Source organism: Ornithorhynchus anatinus, chromosome X1 (genome assembly GCF_004115215.2).
Source record: "Ornithorhynchus anatinus isolate Pmale09 chromosome X1, mOrnAna1.pri.v4, whole genome shotgun sequence".
Classification (NCBI taxonomy): Eukaryota; Metazoa; Chordata; class Mammalia; order Monotremata; family Ornithorhynchidae; genus Ornithorhynchus; species Ornithorhynchus anatinus.
The window spans coordinates 9,959,813-9,981,521 of NC_041749.1; the positions used below are offsets into that span (position 1 = coordinate 9,959,813).

A 21,709-nucleotide genomic window follows, 5' to 3' on the forward strand; every position below is an offset into this window, starting at 1 on the left:
GCATCAGAAGTATGCAAGCATTGTGCACATACTCACCACACACACATATGCTCCTTTCAAGTCAAATGGGCATCATTTAGTCGTAAAATCCAGAAAGGTCAGTCACATTTCTTTTCAGGAAAACCATCTAACCTAAGTGGAACCCCAACTACCATACCAAAAAAGCACTCAACTCCACTGCTGTAATTCCACTTACCCCAATTTTGAATGCTACAAACAAGTACTTCCCTAACTTGATTTATGAGAAAATGGTCTAATTCCTGCAAAAATGCTACTGAAAGTGGTATGATATCAACTTCAAAAGTCTTAGTCCACTTAATTCAGAATTCTGTTTTTCGAAAGAAAACATAATGGTGCCAAATCTTTTATTCTTGCCCATTTATAATCCCTAATGATGTAAACTTGGCTAAATATTTATTACACAAACTCCCTCTGCAAACACAGATATTTGAATAACATTTTGAAGAAACAACAAATGCTTTACCTTCATAAAGGGCCTTAAAACCTTGAGCACTCACGGCAAAGTCTGTGGTGAACCAAAGTGTGAGAATAGAGCCGGTGCTTACTATAGATGATGGAAGTTGAAATCCCGATAACCTACAAAAGAAAAATATAGAAACTCAATTAGGAAACCTGCACATGTCCCAATCATTTTTTTTTTAAGAAAAAAACTATTTCCTAGAGTAATATACTGTAGGCCTCTAACATTGATTTAAAATGGGTAATATCTATATCCCTTTTAAATTGATTCTGAGCAAGCTAATGGCCAAAGTTATTTCGCATTAACATTGATAGATTTTTACAGAATCCATTTATTCTTTGGATTTCACTTCTAGATGTTCATTTGGGTAGGTTTCATAGAAAAAATTGTGCAGACAACTATCTGAAGGGAAATATTTAATAATAATAATAATAACAATGGTATTTAAGTGCTTAACTATGTGCCAAGCACAAGTTGGTGGGGTACTGGTAAGTACTGGGGTGGATACAAGCAGATCAGGTTGGAAACAGTCCCTCTCCCACTTGGGGGTCACAGTCTCAATCCCCATTTTACAGAAGAGGTAACAGAGTCCCAGAGAACTGAAGTGACTTTACCGAAGTCACCAGCAGACGTGAGGGAGCCGGGATTAGAACTCTCGACCTTCTGACTCCCAGGCCTGTCCTCTATGCCATGCTGCTTCTCTGCCATGACTAAAGCACTGACACAGTTAAGCACCATAATACCCTAAGTACTTTATTGAAATTACTATGACTAACACGATAAAGGAGATGAACCTATGAATCACGGACCATATTGTTCAAAACTATTGTTACACAAGACAAGGAAAGGATAAAAATCAAAAAAAAAAGTTTCAAAAGTTGCAGATGATCCCAAACTTTGTGTAGACATCATATTTAAGGCAGAGAAAAGTTCTATAAGTCATATAATATAAAGCATAAATTAACTTCCAGTTTTAAATGTAAAGAATAGTCTTGGAATATTTGGTCTGAATATGTTCAGTACTCTCTTAGCATAAACAACAATTCATATAAATAACAATCAGAAGAAAATTAAATGCCACTTCATATTTCTAAATATGCCTTTTATTATTTCCAATAGCTGGCTTCATGTACTGTGGTACTACTAAGTTAAAAAATAGTAGAAAATATGGTTAAAAATGCATGCATGGAAACAAGGTACTTTTATATATAAAACAGAAATAAAATGATGAAAATGTATCATTAGCATTTATCTGGTGCCCATCTGTGGGTCACTGTGCTAAGATGCTTGGGGGAGTAAAGTAGAAGGTGTAACCACCACCTGTCTTGAAAGAATTTCGAGTCCAGTGGGATAGACCAATATTAATTCTCCATCAAAGTCTTTCCCTTCCATTAAACCTCTTCCCACCTCTAATTTTCCAAGCACATCTATCCCTACCTTCACAAACTACCTAAAAACATTTTTATCTAGGAGGGCCTACCTAACCAATGCTCACCTCTGTAGTCATCCAGCCGCTACCCTTAGCGGGCATATGGAAATCAGCTTTTTTAGTAATGGTTTAACTAATAGTGGTATTAGTTAAGTGCTCACAATATATCATGCACTTTACTATGTGCTGAGGAAAATATAACAATATCAGTCATAGTCCCCTTCCCACTTGGCTCTCCCACTGTAAAAAGGGAGGGAGAACGAGTATTGAGCCCGTTTTACAGACGAAGATGCCGAGGTGCAGGGATGTTAAATGATTTTTTCAAGGTCACAGAGCAGGCAAGTAATAGAGCTGTGATTAGTAGCCATGTGCTCTGACTTCCAGGCCCATGCTCTTGTCACCAGGCCATCTTATTTCTCAAGAAGTACATATAGGTAATTTGGGTAGAATGCTCTAATGTTCATCTCCAAGGCGTGATTTGCCAGGTAGTGGGGAATCCACAATCTTGTTCCTTTTAAGTACAAATATCAACCCATCTGATTCCGATAAGCAGTCCCTAACTACTTGCATCCATGTCTCTGTTTCTGAAATAGAGTCAACAGCATAGAGGATCCCGTGTATGAATTATTCAAGCACTTTTGCTGGTGCTTTCAGCATATTAAGTCAGAAGAGTTTTTCAGAAGATCACAGTTGATTTCTGGCAAAGCTTCCTAATTCAAGTGCGACTGGGCTGAACAGTTTGAATAGGACTACATCTAATTCACAGCAATGCTTTACTCTGATGGTGATTGATAAAAGGATCTTGCAAGTACTTTACAATTCTGACATGGCCAGTCATATCATTCTTGAAACATATTAAGAGCTTGATCAACTTTTTAGGACAGCTCAACTCCTGTCTGTAGTCGATCACACCCTCAGTATAGTTTGGCAACCAGAACAACAAAACGGTAGAAGAACCTGCCAGAAAACTGTTTATAGCAATAGAGGGTTGATAAGTAGTGTTGCCTAATGAATAGATGATGCTTCTGGGAGTGAGAAAGATGTAAATTCTAATCCTAGTTCTCCCACTTTCCTGCTGTAAGTCATATTTTTTGAGCACTTATTGCGTGCAGAGCAAACGTTCTAAGTGCCTGGCAGAGTACCATATATCAATATAACAGACACATTTCCCTGCCAACAGCGAGCTTACAGTCTAGAGGAGGAAATCCATATGTACATGAATGCTGTGGAACTGGGTGGTTGGGGATGGGGGGAGATGAATAAAGACAGTAAGTCATGGCAACTCAAAAGGGAATAAGAGAAGAGGAAAGACGGGCTTATTTAAGGAAAGCCTCTTGGAAGATATGGCGTTCCCATAAGGCTTTGAAGGAGGAGAGAGTAATTGCTTTCAATAAGAATCGGTCTGCTGTGTGAGCTTGGGCAAGTCACTTAACTTCTCTGCATATGTACAACAGGAATTAAGATGCATTCATTCATTCATTCAATCATATTTATTGAGTGCTTACGGTGTGCAGAGCACTGTAGTAAGCACTTGGAAAATATAATACAGAAAAAAAGAGAAACAATCCCTGCCCACAATGGGGTCACGGTCTAAAGTGGTGGAGACAGGCATCAATAAAAATATAAATACATAAAATTATAGCTATATACACATAAGTGCTGTGGGGTGGGGAGAGGGAACAAAGAGGGCGAGTTGTGGGAGCTGAGGAAAAGAGGGGTTTAGTCTGGGAAGGCCTCTTAGAGGAAGTGCACCTTCAGCAGGGCTTTGAACAGGGGAAGAATGATTTGCAGATTTGAGGAGGGAAGGCGCTCGAGGCCAGAGGTAGGATGTGGGCCAGTTGTCAGCGGCAAGATAGGCGAGAGAGAGGCCCAGTGAGATTGAAGCACAGAGAGATGGGTAGCACCAGAGAAGCAGAGTGTGTGGGCTGGGATGTAGAAGGAGAGAAAGGAGGTGAGGTTGGGGGCCAAGGTGATGGAGATAATGTCAGGGGGTTTTGTTTATACAGAGGTGGATAGGCAACCAGGCCCAACCTGAATAACTTGCATCTATCTACCCCAGCATTTAGTACAGTGCCTGCCACCAAGAAAGTGGTTAACAAATATCATTTAAAAGAAAGAAGCTGTACATAGTATTATTCTCCTATTCCTGTAATAACCATTACAAAATCCAGGAGGGCACCTGGTGAAAATATGTATGGAGCACTCAGGTGTGGCTCTGATGAAGGGGGGAACAAAAAGCCTAGTCCACAAGACTCTCTGGTCTATGAAAAGAGGTGCACTCCACCCTAAATACTGACAGGTATCTAGATCTCAGTGCACTTGGAGGAGGAATCTTGCAGCTTGGATTCCGCGTTTACAGGAGGAGAGTTTCTGTGTCAACGACTCAGAACAAGTGTCTTCCTATGTTTTCATTTTCTCTCCCTTTCCTATAAAATCATTGTGTTTTTCAGCTTTCCACCCCAACCAATGAGACATAAGAAGAAAAAAAAAACTGCAGTGACTAAATTTAAAAGAGTGAAAATAGAGGCAAAAACTCAGAGATTAGTCAGCATATTTGAGGCACTTGAAAGACTAGAATCCAATAACTTGGTTCATTCTAGAACAGCACAAGAGTGAATGAGCAGAAAATGCGGCTAAAAATGGACAGCACTGTAATGATACACTTTCTTAATTGTAAATCGCAGAGAGATCAGTATCATCCATCATTTTGGAGCCAACTGACTGTATCACACTCAGCTTCCGTACGTTCAATTATAACTCTTCAACTATAACGTATAATAGCAAATGGAAAGACAAGGTCAGAATAACAGGCTACTGGATTGCAGCCAGCCATTGATATTCAAGTCACACTCTCTTTGCCCCAACTGTACCAAGCTGATCGAGCAAGAGAAAGAATAACACTTAGATGCTAAACCAATTGTTGAATGGTGAACTGCAAGAGCTAGGGCAAGACAGTCTCCTTCAAGGACATTAATCTGGAGGAAGTGGGGAATAATAACAATAATAATAATAATATATTTCTTATAATTATTTTCTTAAGCATCTACTATATCCTAAAAGCTGGGTTAGGTAACAGGTTATCCAACTGGGTGGCCCCTATCACAGCAGGGGAAACGTAGCTGGGAATGGGAGAAATGCAGTATTCCCTCCATCTTCAGCACTGTAAAACAAAACAAGCATAGAACCCAAAATCCCTACTCCTAAAAGAGTGCATTTTCAAGAGCCTATCACCTCATTTTGACAAATGGCGTACAATTCTGATTTTCCTTCCAGATCAAATTGCCTATTATTCTTCATTTGCATTTAATGGGAATCATTTTAAACATTTTATCCAGGGCAGTTCATTCTCAGTGTTTTAGGGGCTTCACCTGAAGTTGTTCAGTTGGTATATGTTTACTGAATGAATTATCCCATGTATAGCCTGTAATTTACAGTTACATTAATATTCCCTGTTATAAGTGAAGTTACCAAGGACATTTTTTTCATGAATTCTTACAATTTGCCCTTCGGTCTCTTTAGGACCTCTCTCCAGTCCATACATTACTCTGCTGCCCAGATCACTTTTCTGTAAAATTAAGTCCATATCTTCCCACTCCTCAAAAAGTTCTAATGATTTCCTATCCAGCCCCATACCAAGCAGAAGCTCCTGACCATCAGCTTCAAAGCAGAACAGCTAATGAATCTCCGTTTTACAGATGAATAACCTGAGGAAGAGAGAAGTTAGTTGTTTTGCCCCAGGTCACGTGGCAGGAAAGTGGCAGAGCTGAGATTAGAACCCAGGTCCTCACACACAGGCCCATACTCCTTCCACAGTGCCATTCCTCTGGCCTTTATTTCCCCTCTGTGATTACCTGCGATTGGCTGTTTTTCCCTTAATAATAATAATAATGATGTTGGTATTTGTCAAGTGCTTACTATGTGCAGAACACTGTTCTAAGCATTGGGGTAGATACAGGGTAATCAGGTTGTCCCACGTGAGGCTCACAGTTTATCCCCATTTTACAGATGAGGAAACTGAGGCACAGAGAAGTTAAGTGACTTTCCACAGTTACACAACTGACAAGTGGCAGATGCGTAATTCGAACCCATGACCGCTTTCTCCCAAGCCCTGGCTCTTTCCACTGAGCCATGCCTTTGATACTTACCCAAGGCCCACAACATTTTCATAAACATTTTCTATTCTACTGATTCCTCATCCCTAATCTGTTTGGCTATGTGTATCCCCCCAAATAGACTTTAAGCTCACTGTACTGCACTTTTCCAAACTCTTAGTAGCATGTCTTGTACCGAGTGAATTCTTAATAAATACCATCGATTGAATGGATATTGTTGGGAAGCCACAGCAACATTCTGGTTAACTTGGAGGTCAAAATTCAGGAGATGGATTATTTTCTCCCAGAGTAGGACTGCATTTTGTTGTCAACTCTCTTACAGCCAAACTCTCGCTCAACTCTCCCTCCTGCCTGGAAATGCTTCCCCTTCACTCCAAGCACACCACTGCTTTCCCCATCTTCACTGTCCTTCTGAAGTCACATCTCCTCCACTACCATCACTTTGCCACTTCAACCCTTCCATGTTACCTGAACACTTGAGTAGTGACTCCCTATCACCAACACCTACTGAGGAACTTTCATTCATTCAACAGTATTTAATGAGCTCTTACTGTATGCAAAGCACTGAATTTAGCTCTTGCGAGAGTACAAAATAACAATAAACAGGCACATTCCCTGACCAAATCCAGCTTGAGAACATCTCTTTAAATTATATTGTTCCGCCCTCCACTGTGTGCTAATTTAGCGTCAATCTTCCCAGTTGGATGCTTCTCTCCTTCCAGACGGGGACAATGTCTACCCACTCAATTGTACTTCCCTAAATCTGTGTTAGGGATCTGCTTGGAGTCAACACTCAGTAAATACCCTTGATTGACTGACTGAAGAGCGGGGCATAAGGAGGCAGACTTCACAGCTGAGATGGTCCCCAAAAGGGACAAACATTAATATCACAGGGATCTATCCATCACCTTGGCCCCTCCTACCTCTCCTCCCTTATCTCTTTACACTGCCCACCCCGCATGCTATGCTCCTCTGCCGTCCACCTCCTCACCATTCCCCATTCTCGCCTATCCCGCCGTTGACCCCTGGGGGACGTTCTCCTGGGGTCCTGGAATGCCCTCCCTCCTCACCTCCGCCAAACTGATTCTCTTCCCCTCTTCAAAACCCTACTTAGAGCTCACCTCCTCCAAGAGGCCCTCCCAGACTGAGCTCCCCCTTTCCCTCTGCTCCCTCTACCCCCCTTCACCTCTCTGCATCTAAACCCTCTTCTCCCCCCTTTCCCTCTGCTCCTCCCTATCTCCCTTCCCCTCCCCTCAGCACCGTACTCGTCCACTCAACTGTATATATTTTCATTACCCTATTTATTTTGCTAATGAGATGTACATCACTTTGATTCTATTTATTTGCCATTTTTTTAATGAGGCGTTCATCCCCTTGATTCTATTTATTGCTATTGTTCTTGTCTGTCTGTCTCCCCCGATTAGAATGTAAGCCCGTCAAAGGGCAGGAACTGCCTCTATCTGTTACCGATTTGTACATTCCAAGCATTTAGTACAGTGCTCTGCACATAGTAAGCGCTCAATAAATAATATTGAATGAATGAATGAATGAATCTAGGCTTATATGCCTATAGTATGGGAAGGTTTGTCATTTCAGGTAAAGTCACATGCATGGGTAGGAGCAAACCATAAGTAGTGTCATCTTCAAATTCAAGGGAAAGTTATAATTTTATGAAAACTGAAAATGTTAAGAAAATTTCTAAGACTACATAACCCAAATCTCAAAACTTTATTCTCAGATCTTCCTAGATTTAATCACTATACAATTTTTGATCCCTGAAAGAGGTGAGGACTATATACTGTGCGTAGGTCCACTTTTTCACCTATATAAATGTGTCGTTTTAACCCATTTCAACATATCTTTTAAAATCAATTCATTTAAGGCAATTCATCCACTTATTCTCCTCTGAAAATTTCTATACACATGGAACAGACATTTTCATAATGATATAATTGGGGTTATTTTTATGTAATATGTTTTAAAAGTTTTTTGTTTTACTTGAGTGTACTATGCTGTACTAAGTGTTGGGGTAAATACAAGTTGATCAGTTTGGACAGAGTCATTGTCCCATGTCCCTCATTAATTAGCGGAGCAAAACCCATATATAAACATACACATTATTGAAAAACATTTACATTTTTCCAAAGAAATTTTTTTTTTTGAATACTGAAATTGTGAATTTTAGCCAAAAGTAGATTATTGGTCATTTTCATCTTCATAGACCTCAAATAAAATATTTGAAGCATACTTCTTTCACACAGAAACACTGACACTAAAGCTTTGTTCATTTCTAGCTGTAAACAATTTTAAAAACCACAAATACTGTAGCTACAGACCATTGTACATGATAACTTTATTTAAAAATAAACATAAATTCCCAAACCAGAAAGAAATGAAAGAGACCTAGAGAGTCAGAATGGTTTTGTCAAAATAGTCTTAGCCATTAACCCCAACATTTTACAGATTTCATAGGGGCATAGAAACACAGTTAATGGACAACACAGTTGAATTGCCAACAGGTGAGTTCAATATAGTAACATTGCCTTGGAACTCAGACTGGTAGATAAGAGAATAAATTTCATTCTCATTCTATAATATTCTTATTAATAACATTCCAATCAAGTAGGTGGTATTGTGATTTTCAAATCTTTTGATTGAAACAAGACTTACAATCCCTGGGACTTTATGAATTTTACTTTGAGTAATAAGGGTTGCATATATATAAATTCATTTCTTTTGATGGATTCAATTTTATTGCCATTTTAGGAGCCAAGAGTCTGGAATACAAAGCTCTGGCAAAAAAAAAAAAAAAAATAGAAAGAAATAGACTGTGTTCTTTTCGTTGTTGCCTGGATCTTCCAGGATGAAAAGAGGATGCTGAGAACTAGCCAATAACTTAGAGACATTTATCTTGGAATTACCCATGTAGATACCTTCACCCTCAAGGTACATGCCTAAAATGACACATAGAGGATTGTGAACCACTTTTCAGTCAGCCTAGCATTACAGACTGGTGATATATCTGAAGAAATCAGTGGTAACATAGATGGCTGAACCAGGAAAACTGCACAAGACCAGTTTTTTTTTTTTTTCCCCCATTCTCTCTTTGCACTGAAATTGAAGGTGGTAATAATAATGATTGTGGTATGTTAAGCACTTAGCATGTGCCACGAGCTGTTCTAAGCACGGGGATAGATGCAAGGTAATCATGTTGTCCCATGTGGGGCTCACAGTCTTAATTCCCATTTTACAGATGAGGGAACTGAGGCACAGAGAAGTGAAGTGACTTGCCCACAGTCACACATTTGATAAGTGGTGGAGCTGGGATTAGAACTCACAACTCTGACTCCCAAGCCCGTGCTCTTTCCACTAAGCCAAGCTGGTTCTCATATTTCTCTGGCTACTCAGGAGCTGGACTATAAACAATTCTATCTCTGTAAAAGTTACATCAATGTTGCCTGGAGCAGAGATGAGCCTGGTTTTTAAAATTGTTTACAGCTAGAAATGAACAAACCTTTAGTGTCAGGGTTTCTGTGTAAAATTACTATGCTTCAAGTATTTTATTTGAGGCCTATGGAGATGAAAATGACTGATAATCTACTTTTGGCTAAATTTCACAATTTCAGTATTCAAAACAAATTGTTTTTCTTTGGAAAAATGTAAATGTTTTTCCGTAGTATATATGTTTATGTATGGGTTTCGCTCAGCTAATTAATGAGGGATGTGGGGTAATGACTGCATCAACCTGATCAGCTTGTATTTACCCTAACACATAGTATAGCATAGTGTCTTTACTGTAAGCACCGTGAGGACAGAATTCAGGTCAACTAACTCTATTGTATCCTCCTAAGTGTGTAGTACACTGCCCTGTGTAAGCAGTCAATAAATAGTACTGACTGAAGTCTAGAATCACAGACCTTCAAAATTAATCTCATCCGGTTTGGGAAATGACTGAAAAATCGGTACAGAAAAATGCCATGGTCCTTCCCCAGGTAGGCCCCAGATAGTGGTGATAAGAATGTCACATAGAGGCCCTTTAAATCTGGCTTGAATAGCAATATATATATCTTCCTGACATTGATGTAATATTTTGGTGAACTTCTCAGGGTAACAGAATTTCAGCAAAAATAATGGGTAGATTGTATTTGGAGTGCACTGTAGATTCACCTTTTAACAATGTTGGATTTTCACTGACATGACATCACCTAGTCAATCACATATCCTTGTCATTACCTTAGATGCTACCATAGGAAAGACACAGCTTGATTCAATCAATTCACATTCACTCTAAGTCAACAGGGCTGTGAAGCCCTGCTGAGGTATATTGTGTGTAATCATTCTTCTATCATTTTATATCCACATTATCCCATCAAGGAGTTAGTATTTACTTTGAACTCCTGGAGACTGCACTACTTATGCAAACTCTTGTAGCTTTAAAACTCAATTGAGATTACCTCCAATTACCTGCAAATATTTGGCTACAAATGAGACCATTCAAGAAAACTGCCCTCATTTACCAGGCTTTTTAAAGATCAAAGAGATGTGTTCATTGTTCCAGATCTATTCCTTAGAAACCCACAATTAAAGATGTCTTGTCTGAATGTGTATTATGTCATTATAGGAATATTCATTAAGCGATGCTTCAAATGCACACAACTGAGCATTAAATGTGAGTTCTCAAGGTCGGGATCTCTCACCCGGAATTCAAGGGAGTTTCCCTACTTTGGAGATTTTAAGACCACAGAAAGAAGGCTGCTCAGTAGAAAAACTCTTTACTAAAGTTGCAATCAGTTAGTAGTCAGTAGAACTAACTCTTACTTTTGCAGTTTCCTTCAAAGACTTGTGATCATACTGGGACTGCTCATTTAATTAATACTGTCATAAATTTTGAATTACTTTACGATTAAAGGCTAGTTATGCTTAATGCCACTGATGTAATACAATTTGATATTATTTTACCAGGGATTTGGGAATAGATCCCACTTATACCATGTAAGTATATGATATATATATCATATGATATATATGATGGTCATTCATGATACAGCCATACTTTCAAGAACCTATTCGATAAATCAATCATAGTACAGAGCACTTAGTACAGAGCACTGTACTAAGCTCCTGTGATGTCTTATTCTGCTGAGTTGTCTCCAATTCATAGCGATGCCATGGACATATCTCTCCCAGAATGGCCACCTCCATCTGTGATCATTCTGGTAGTGGATCCACAGAGTTTTCTTAGTAAAAATCCAGAAGTGGTTTACCATTGCCTCCTTCCCTGCAGTAAACCTGAGTCTCCACACTCAACTCATTCCCATGATGCTGCCGCCCAGCACAAGTAAGTTTCAACTTGTAGCAGATAGTCTTCCACTCGCTAGCCACTGCCCAGGCTAGGAATGGAATAGGTAGGCCTCTGCTTGACTCTCCCTCCCATAGCTGTGACTGGAAGCTCTCCAGGTATGAGGGGGAACTAAGCTCTTGAGAGAGTAAAAGAGAAGATAATTAGCAGATATGTTCCCTGCCCATAATGACCTTACAGTTTAGCACTGAACTCCGAAGTGTTCCCATACCTGAGCATGAGATAGAGAACAAGGGAGAAGGAGGGACAATTGGGGAACAGGGGAGCAGAAAAAATACCTAGGAACACGGAAGGAGAAAAAAATGGAGATGAGTGGGGTGATGAGGAGGATTTTAGAGCATAATTTTTACTTACCTGTAAGGTCTGATTATCATGACAGGTGCAGAAACAGAAGCTATAAATTACATTTAAGTGCATAGGAAAACATACCACAGAAATCAGCTATTTACAATACATCCATGAGCACTAGAGGAATATATCATGGCTGTATTGAATGGGATATCTGTATTAAAATTAGTTACAATCCCTGGTAGTCTTCCCTTCCCCAGATTAAACAACCTCAATAACTTTAACTTTTCTTCATAGAACCAACTATCCATCTCTTTTGTCTCTCTCTTCTGCATCTGTCTGGCTTCCCTTCACCTCTATTAAGTGTGGTGAGCAAACCAGATAGTCATTTAATGAGTCTGAACCAACGCAGAACCTAGCAAAGAATCAAAGCCTAAACCATTCATATAATATTTTTGTTGACATATACCAAGGCCATGTTAAATTTTCCTTCCTTTTTTTTTTTTTCTCCAAAGTAACAGCATTACATCCCTCGCTGACTGCTGACATTTCATGGGCAGATTTCAAATGACTCTTAAGTACTTAAGAGGTGTGAAAGAAGAAGATTGTTAACGGAATGCTTCCCCCAAGTCAGGTTAAAGAAGTTAAGGGAAACCATGTATTCCCGAATATGTTTTCATGATGTGTTGCACTATGTAGTTAAGTAAAAATGTAGCCGCAACCAAGATTACCACAAGGTAGATTCTACTCTCCCTCTCTCTGCACTTGTTTTACAAATTCTTCCTTTCTCTGGAAAGAAAGGGATAAGAAATATCACTAAGGAATTCTGTTTACCACTTTATGAAGCTAAACATGACCTATTGTACTAAAATATGGGAACATTCGTTTCTCTAATTTTTTCTTAGTTTTTAAGGTAATGTGCAGATTTCTAATAGAAAAAATGAAAGCTGGCCAATTTACAAATAAAAATTACCTTCATGAGTATACCATAATGCAAAAACATTAGATACTTGAAATCACTAGCAGTCTATTATGTGACAAGGAATTTTCAGACTTGTTCAATTCTATGTACATCTATTTGATAGAGATAAATGATAGAATTAGAATATTCATTAAAATAAACTGAGCCGATGTGCAAAATATCTTGATCATCAGGACTTCTTCATAATCTGAACCAAAATCCAAACTTTCTCTTGGCAAGTTAAAAGGAATTTCCAAACACTAAAAAATGACTGACACTTTCAGAAAAAGGAGGTGTCCTCTTGAAAAAGGAAATGGAACCTACCAGTTCAAAGCTTATCACCTGAATTGCCTGCAAAAGTGGAATGCTGCCTTCACTTACTCCTCTCCAATTCTATCCTCCACCCCCAGCAATCTGGCTTCTATCCCTTTTACTTGTCAGACGTGACCCTCTTGAATAACCAACAACCTCCTTCTTACCATATATCAGTAGCTTCTACCCCTCCTAATCCTCCTTGACCTTCAGTTGCCTTTGACTCTGTGGACTACTCCCTTTTCCTTGAAAGATTATATAACCTTGGTTTCACTTTCTTATTCATCTCTCTGACCTATCTATCTCAGTTTCTTTTTCTGGCTCCTCCTCTGCTTCAGACCCTCTAATGGTAGGGGGCTTCTCTCATGACTCAGTTCTCATCCCATTCTATTCTCCATCTATACCCATCCCCTTTGGGTCCCTCCAAGGGTTACAAATTCATCACTATGCAGATGATTCCCAAATCTACTACTCAAATCTGACCTCCCTATTTCTCAACAGTTCCCAGATATGTCCTGCCTGAGGACAGATGTAATTGAATAGCCCACTGACATCAAGTGTGGCTTAATGGCAAGAGGACGGGCTTGGGAGGCAGAGGTTGTGGGTTCTAAATCTGGCTCTGCCACTTATCAGTTGTGTGACTTTGGGCAAGTCACTTCACTTCTCTGTGACTTAGGTACAGCTGTAAAATGGGGATTAAGACTGTGAGCCCCATGTGGGACAACCTAATTACCTCATATCTACCCCAGCACTTAGAACAGTGCTTGGCACATAACAAGTGCTTAATGAATACTATCATTATTATCTCAAACTTAACACGATAAAGACTCTGCATCTTTTCCTTCTCATCCAAATTATGCCTTCCCATTGACTTTCCCATCACTGTAGACAATGACATGTTCCTCTCTGTTTTAAAAGCATCTAACCTTGGCATTATCCTTGACTGGCTCATTTCTCCATTCTAGATTAAGTCCTAAATCATGCGTGTAATATTTTTGATAGGCCACAAAACCAAGGAATGGAGTATATTAATGCTCATTGTCTGCTATTAATCAATCATTGGTATTTGTTGAGGTTTTTGCAGTGTGTCCAACACCATAGTAGCAGCATGGCCCTGGAAGTTAGAAGATATGGGTTCTAACCCCACTTCTGCCATTTGTCTCTTAAAACTTTACCTTGATTAGTAAAGTACCATGAAGTTGATCACTATACTTACAAAAGGGTGCAGAGAAACAGGACAGGTTTCAGCAAAGAATGACAAAAGGGATAGATGATTGGGAAAGCCCACTGCTATTTTGAGGTCTTTTCCCATTCACAGTTGATGCTAGCCAAAGCTAATCTAGGTTTTAAATCCCTAAGAGAGCAAGTGCCTGATGAGAATGGTGCATGTCTGATTAATCCTTACACATTTAAGTTGCTTTACAGCAGATGAGATATGCCAGAGTAACTCTGATAATAATTTTCCCAGTTGAATATCAGGCAAGGGGACAAGACATTTTTTCCGGGCAAATCTATTCTGATATCCTTCACTTCCTGGGCTGACAAAGACTGAGTATTTTGTCCTCTAGGCCATGGTGCAATGCTAATGCTTCTAGGAAAAATTTAGCTCAATACCAGCCGTGGAGTCTAAATGAATTATTTTCATTTCTGCATTGTGGGCATACTAAAAATAAAAGGAATTTGATATACTAAATGAAAGAACATAGTTGACTGGTAGCAGATAGGAGATGATTTCTGCAGACTAATGTACAAATGAACAGAGTTAAGAAAATGCAAATTCTAGTTATAATAATAATGATATAGGGGTATTTGTTAAGCACTTACTATGTGGTAAGCACTGTTCTGAGCTCTGGGATAGATACAAGGTAATCAGGTTGGACATGATCCCTGCCCTACATGGGGCTCTCAGTCTTAATCTCAATTTTACAGATGAGAGAACTGAGGCACAAAGAAGTGAAGTGACTTGCCCAAGGTCACACAGCAGACATGTGGAAGAGACAGGATTAAAACCCACCAAGAAAGAAAGAGAGAGAGAGAGAGAGAGAGAGAGAGAGAGAGAAACGGCCCACTATGATAATTGAAATGGCCATCAACTCATGGAATCTGCCAACCCATGTGGTTTAGACAGATTGAAAGGCAGTATAACAATAATATATCAAGATCTATACCCGGTTTAAGTTTTATTTAGCTTTTGTGATGCCTAAACTTCCACATTTCCCGAGATCTGGATCTATACATATTAGAGTATCTTGAGCGGTTTTACCACTCAATATGACCCATTTACTACTGCCCTTGAAAATTTATTTAACAGCATAATCTGTGACCATCAGAAATAAAAGGTTTCAATAAATGCACAGTAATCATTATGAATCTTATATTTTTACATCTGTTAGGTGTATTGCCTCTCAGAGTTTGAATTATGATTATGAACTCCTAAATCAGAGTCTGCTAACTCTGTTTATTGGATTCTACTCTCCTAAAACTTTAGTGCAGTATTGTGCATAACATACCATGACTGGAAAAACTAAAAATATATTAAACAAACCTTCTGATATGTTGCCATAAGGGAGATTTGACCTTAAAGACCAATTCAACTCCTTTGACTGCATGAACACACGTAAAGAAACCTCAAAAATGTTAGGTGAACACTTCTGACCTTATATAGCCCCTTTAATTAGTTTATTTTTTTGCTGTTCTGTAAATCGGCTGTTTTCATCACAGTGTAATGAACATGGGTGTATAAATTAAATTTATATGAAAACTATGAAATAAGAAATACCCTGCTGGGATTATCCAGCCTTCATTTTTCATTAGACTGACAGCTTTCCCTCCTTAAAACCGGAATCAACATTCATTTTAATAGACATTCATCTCATTATTCCTTCTAACCTTCTCTTTTTACACCTCATAGAGTTTAATCTTCTTTACCTTCAATTGTAATCACACAACAGGTGCATTATTTAATGCTCCAACTTCTCTGACCATGAACTGCCACCCTCCCCAGCGAAGAGCTTCTGTAGCTCTTCAAAAGAAGTGAACCAGTGAGTCTTCGCCTCATTTTCAGTTTTGAACTATTTTTTTCTTAGTTTGAAACAATATCAAACTTGAAATTTTCTTACAAAGGCCATATCGGCATTGATATTTTAAGAGCTTTCATGGGCTGTCTTGACATTTACTCTGCGGGGACTTGATTTTGGTTCCTTCCATTGGAGAGTTACTCATGGGTGCATAATTTGAGGCTTGAGTTCCTCTCTGAAAGCAATGACAAGCTCTTCTGTCTTATGGACAATCTATCATTTCAGGGTTTATGAACATTATTGAGATCATCTATAGCAATCTCATTCTCAGTTTGGAACAAATTGCTTCTTATGGATGACTTGTCCTAACGACAACAATTAGGGAACTCATTTTTTTGACAGTTAAGGCGTATTGTAAACTATTTCCACTAGGAGGAGGGATCTAGAGAATGCATATTTATTTACCTGCTTAATTCTAAAAATTCTATTTATATGTTGCTAAGACATATTTGCCAATAGACATGATCGTTTCTTAAATATCTGTGCTTTCAGATGTAACATTTTAATAGATATCCTCTAGCCACTTTATATGTCAAATAACAGTAATAATGATTATGGTATTTGTTAAGCGCTTACTATATGCCAGCACTGTTCTAAACGCTGGCATAAATACAGGGTAATCAGGTTGTCCCACGTGGGGCTCACAGTCATTCTCCATTTTCCAGATGAGGTAATTGAGGCACAGAGAAGTTAAGTGACTTCCCCAAGATCACATAGCAGACAAGTGTCAGAGCAGGGATTAAAACAGATGTCCTCGACTCCCAAGCCCAGGCTCTTTCCACTAAACCATGCTGATTACAAAAGCTTCTCCAAAACATGGTTCAATTTCCAAGAATAATGTGAAGCATGGTGGCCTAGTGAAAAGAGCATAGGCCTGGGAGTCAGCGGACCTGGGTTCTAATCTCTGGTCTGCCACTTGCCTACTGTGTGACATTGGGGAAGTCACTTAACTTCTCTGTGTCTCAGTTTCCTCATCAGAAAAAATGGGCATTAAGACTATGAGGCTGACATATGACATGGATTGTGTCCAACCTTTCTAGCTTGTACCCACATTAGTGGTAAGTACAGTGTCTGTACATAGTGCATAAAAAATACCATAAATTGAAAAAAGAATGATGTCTGAAAATTGGGCAGCATAAAATTAATCACATGCTTGCTACTGGATTGAAGCCTAAACCTCTTTTGTGTGTGTCAATGCTCATAAATGCTTTACATGTTTTTGTGAGTCACTATGTTGTATAGATCAGGCAGGTTCCATTCCCCCATCTACCTTTTCACAAGTGGTATTAAACAAGCTCCTTGTAAAATTCCAAGCACACACAAAGAACACAGAGATGTGAAAACTGAAATGGAAAAGTAGATGGTGAAAGAAATAAAACAGGCGACCATGACCATTCAATGAGAAAGTAATTAATGGAAAAAACAAAAAAAATCTGCCAACCGCCACCTCCCAGAAAGAACGTCTCCTTGGCTATCCTTGACTAACACGGGGAATATGTTCTTAAATAGTCATTTGATTAAAGATGGGGAGAAAAGGAGAAAGTTGCTGATTCACTGGAAAATATGATCTGTTGGCAAATGATCACTATGCTTCAGAGATTCAAGGTCCAGAAAATGCAGTCTGGTCACAGAAAAGGTCTGTAAGTTTCAACTGTCCCCTGAGTTCTGAATCTACAGTCTCCTACAATTGATCTGTTTAAAAGTGGTATCTTTCCATTTAGCCTGGTGATTTATCTCAGTGGTCCTCAACCAGGTATAACAAGAACCGCTAGCATATTAACAAGCACTGAAATTCCCCAAGTGCGGAGTACAGCGCTAGGCAACAGTAAGCACTCAATAAATATACTGTTGGGGCATATAGTGACAACTATGTGGTCACTGAGTAAATGAGAAGAGATGGATCAAAGTTTAAAAAAGTGATAAAAAGCAAATCTTAGAGATGGAAATCCTCTCAGAGCATGGACTTGGGAGTTCATGTGTGTTCTAATCCCTGCTCTGCCACTTGTCTGCTGTGTGACCTTAGACAAGCCACTTCACTTCTCAGTTACCTCATCTATAAAATGGGGATTAAGAACTGTGAGCCCCATGTGGGACAACCTGATGAACTTGTATCTATGTCAGGGCTTAGAACGGTGTTTGGCCTATAGTAAGCGCTTAACAAATGTCATCATTATTAGTGGTAGTATTATCTCCTTTACACACCTTACACCATGAAACATATGGAAAGAGCCTGGGCTTCGGAATCAGAGGTCATGGGTTTGACTCCTGGTTCTTCCACTTGTCAGCTGACTGTGGGCAAGTCACTTAACTTCTCTGTGCCTCTGTTACCTCATCTGTAAAATGGGGATTAACTGTGAGCCTCACGTGGGACAACCTGATTACCTGATTACCTTGTATCTACCCCAGCACTTAGAACAGTGTTCTGCACATAGTAAGTGCTTAACAAATACCAACATTATTATTATGAAATCTTTTGGGCTTTCACAGAACATAGATTTCTCTTGCACTTAAGTCACCCAACCCATTAATGTTGTTGTTTTTATGTACTATTGTCATATCGTACTCTCCCGAGCACATGCAAGAGGTACTCGGTAAATATGATTGACTGAATGAGTGAGCTATGAAGCTCCCAGATCTGATGATCCTCAATCAAGATCTACAAGCAGGAAGGTAATGTTCTCTTCAGCTGCCCACACAGGTTCTCTCTGAGCATAAGGAACACTGAGAAAATTACACATTAGCTCAAAGACAAAGCCTTGGTCACCCCTATGATCCATCCCACCCCGCATTGTTTCTCTATGGCAACCAGGCACTTGGAGAAGGAGGAGGAGGATAGTGATATGGATGGAGTTTTCCATCTGGAATGCTGAACATTTCACAATCTAGGCCTACAGGGCTGAGAACCTGCATAGGGCAATGGATTCCACTGTTGCACTGCACAGTACCACTCATACCTTCTCACCATTCTGGGTCACATTCTCTCTAAACAACTAGTATTCCAGGTAAATAGAGGTGCAGACCATTACAAAGTCTTGTGCTGTCTATGGCTCATTCATTCAATAGTATTTACTGAGCGCTTACTATGTACAGAGCACTGCACTAAGCACTTGGAATGTACAGATATAGAGATATCAGATATAGATATAGATATAGAGACAGCCCTTGCCCATTGACGGGCTTAAAGGTTAGTTTAGCTAACCACAAGTAGAACCAGGATTAGGACACAAGGAGGACAAAATGGCAGCACGAGGTCAGCCCACCTACCCATAGGAAGATCACCCAGCCCCCACACCGGTCTCCCAGCAGCTTCTTCTCTGACACAGCAGAGGGAAGGCAAAATGGCAACTCGGGGTCTTTCCACTGTTTTAGGAGCTAAGGCCTCTCCCAGCACTGCAGGACTACTTGATGAGCAGTGTGGCTCAGTGGAAAGAACTTGGGCTTGGGAGTCAAACGTGATGGGTTCTAACCCCGGCTCCACCACTTGTCAGCTGTGTGACCTTGCACAAGTCCCTTCACTTTGCCTCAGGTACCTCATCTGTAAAATGGGGATTAAGACTGTGAACCTCACATGGGACAACCAGATTACCTTGTATCTCCCCCAGTGCTTGGAACCTAGTGAGCGCTTAACAAATGTCATCGTCATTATTTTTATTATCCAGAAATCTCCCATCTTTAAATGGCAAAGGGTGGGCAGGGAGTTAGTTATAAGTGGCTCAGAACTCACATTAGACCAAAGCTCCAATGAGAAGTCTGAGGAAATCCATATCCAAGGTCCATTTTCCTACTTGAATCATTTCATTCATTCAATAGTATTTATCGAGCGCTTACTCTGTGCAGAGTACTGTACTAGTTGACTCTGTTGTATTGTTATTATCGCCTCTATTTTTCTATCCCCACCAAGATTACGAGCCTCGTATGGAGCAGGGACTGTGTTGGATCTGTCATATGTGTATCAACCCTAGAGCTTCACACACATAATTTGGAGCAGAGTAAGTGGTTAATCAGAACCATACCAATGGACTATGTCTCTCGATTTCAAGAGAAATAATGTCGTGGTTGTCCTCCTTGATATCTATTTTGTTAGGGGACGTATCCTTAAACATAGTTAATCTTTCCATCTACTAATTTTCTCTCCAGTAATCGCCTGCTCACCCATGAATGCTTCACCCATGAATGCTCACCAGCCAGACTACTTGTTTTATTTTGTTGTCTATCTCCCCTGTTTAGACTTTGAACCCTTTATTGGACAGGGATTGTCTCTATCTGTTGCTGAATTGTACATTGCAACTGCTTAGTACAGTGCTCTGTACATAGTAAGTGCTCAGTAAATACTAGTGAAGGAATGAATGTTTAAACCCGTCTTGAATCTTTGATGGTTTTTCCTATATAATATAATTTAAAGAAAATGGAACAAGGTCTCAAATCAATAGCATTAGTGGGGAGAAAGGGAAGCAGACGTTGCATCTAAGGGATTCCACAATGTTATCAGGCCAATAATATTGCACAAAGCAACACGGAAAGGATTTTCAGTCATTTGTTGTTCTCCTCAGCCACAACCATCCAAATACTACGATATTACATATTTAGTCACCCAAAATACCATCACTATTATTATTTGAATTTGCATCTTGAGAATATTTGTAGTCAATCTACCTTTTTACTTCTAGGTTGAAGCGAGCGAGTTCAATGCTACTTACTGTATGTTATAATCTTCTGACAGTCTGTACGTACTGTTGTCCAAATAACTGCCTCATTCTATTCTGAACATTTTAAAACTATTTAAAATGGGAGAAAATAGACAATTGAAGTAAAAGACAAAAATAAAATCACCCTTACTTCTATCTCAGCAACTCTGGCTTCATTCATTCAATCGTATTTATTGAATGATTACTCTGTGCAGAGCTCTATACTATGCACTTGGAAAGTACAATTCGGCAACAGATAGAGACAAGCCCTACCCACTAACGGGCTCACAGGCTAGAAGTGGCGAGACAGACAACAAAACAATAATAATAATAATGTTGGTATTTGTTAAGTGCTTACTATATGCCGAACACTGTTCTAAGCACTGGGGTAGACACAGAGGAATCAGGATGTCCCACGTGGGGCTCACAGTCTTAATCCCCACTTTACAGATGAGGTCACTGAGGCACAGAGAAGTTAAGTGACTTGCCCACAGTCACACAGCTGACAAGTGGCAGAGGTGGGATTCGAACTCATGACCTCTGACTCCAAAGCCAGTGCTCTTTCCACTGAGCCATGCTGCTTCTCTAAGTATACAGGCATCAATAGCATCAACATAAACAAATAGAATTATGGATATATACACATCATTAATTAAATAAATATGTACATATATACACAAGTGCTGTGGGATGGGGAGGAGGGTAGAGCAGAGAGAGAGAGTAGGGGTGATGGGGAGGGGAGAAGGAGCAGAAGAAAAGAGGGCTCAATCTGGGTTGGCCTCCTGGAGGAAGTGAGCTTTCAATAGGGCTTTGAAGAGAAGAAGTGAGCTTCTAATTAGGCTTTTCAATTTCACTTCCAAAACTTCAATCTTTATTTTGACATTTCTACATTCCATTTCCATTTGCATTATGTGTTGAATAGAGATGCTTAATTTTTCATTTGAAAAATGAAGAGATAAAAGCATATGAATGAAATCATTCATCTAGGTTTCCTTTCAAAGAAGA

The 21,709-nt window shown here is 39.5% G+C and overlaps 1 protein-coding gene across 1 annotated transcript in view; it reads right to left on the reverse strand.

Moving 5' to 3' along the window:
- The window catches only part of CSMD1 (CUB and Sushi multiple domains 1), a 1,410,881-nt gene that overhangs the window by 951,262 nt on the left and 437,910 nt on the right, over window positions 1-21,709 (reverse strand). The window contains exon 4 of the mRNA XM_029051790.2: window positions 485-597. Within this exon, the coding sequence (XP_028907623.1) occupies window positions 485-597 (113 nt within the window). The remainder of the gene's footprint in view (window positions 1-484; window positions 598-21,709) is intronic.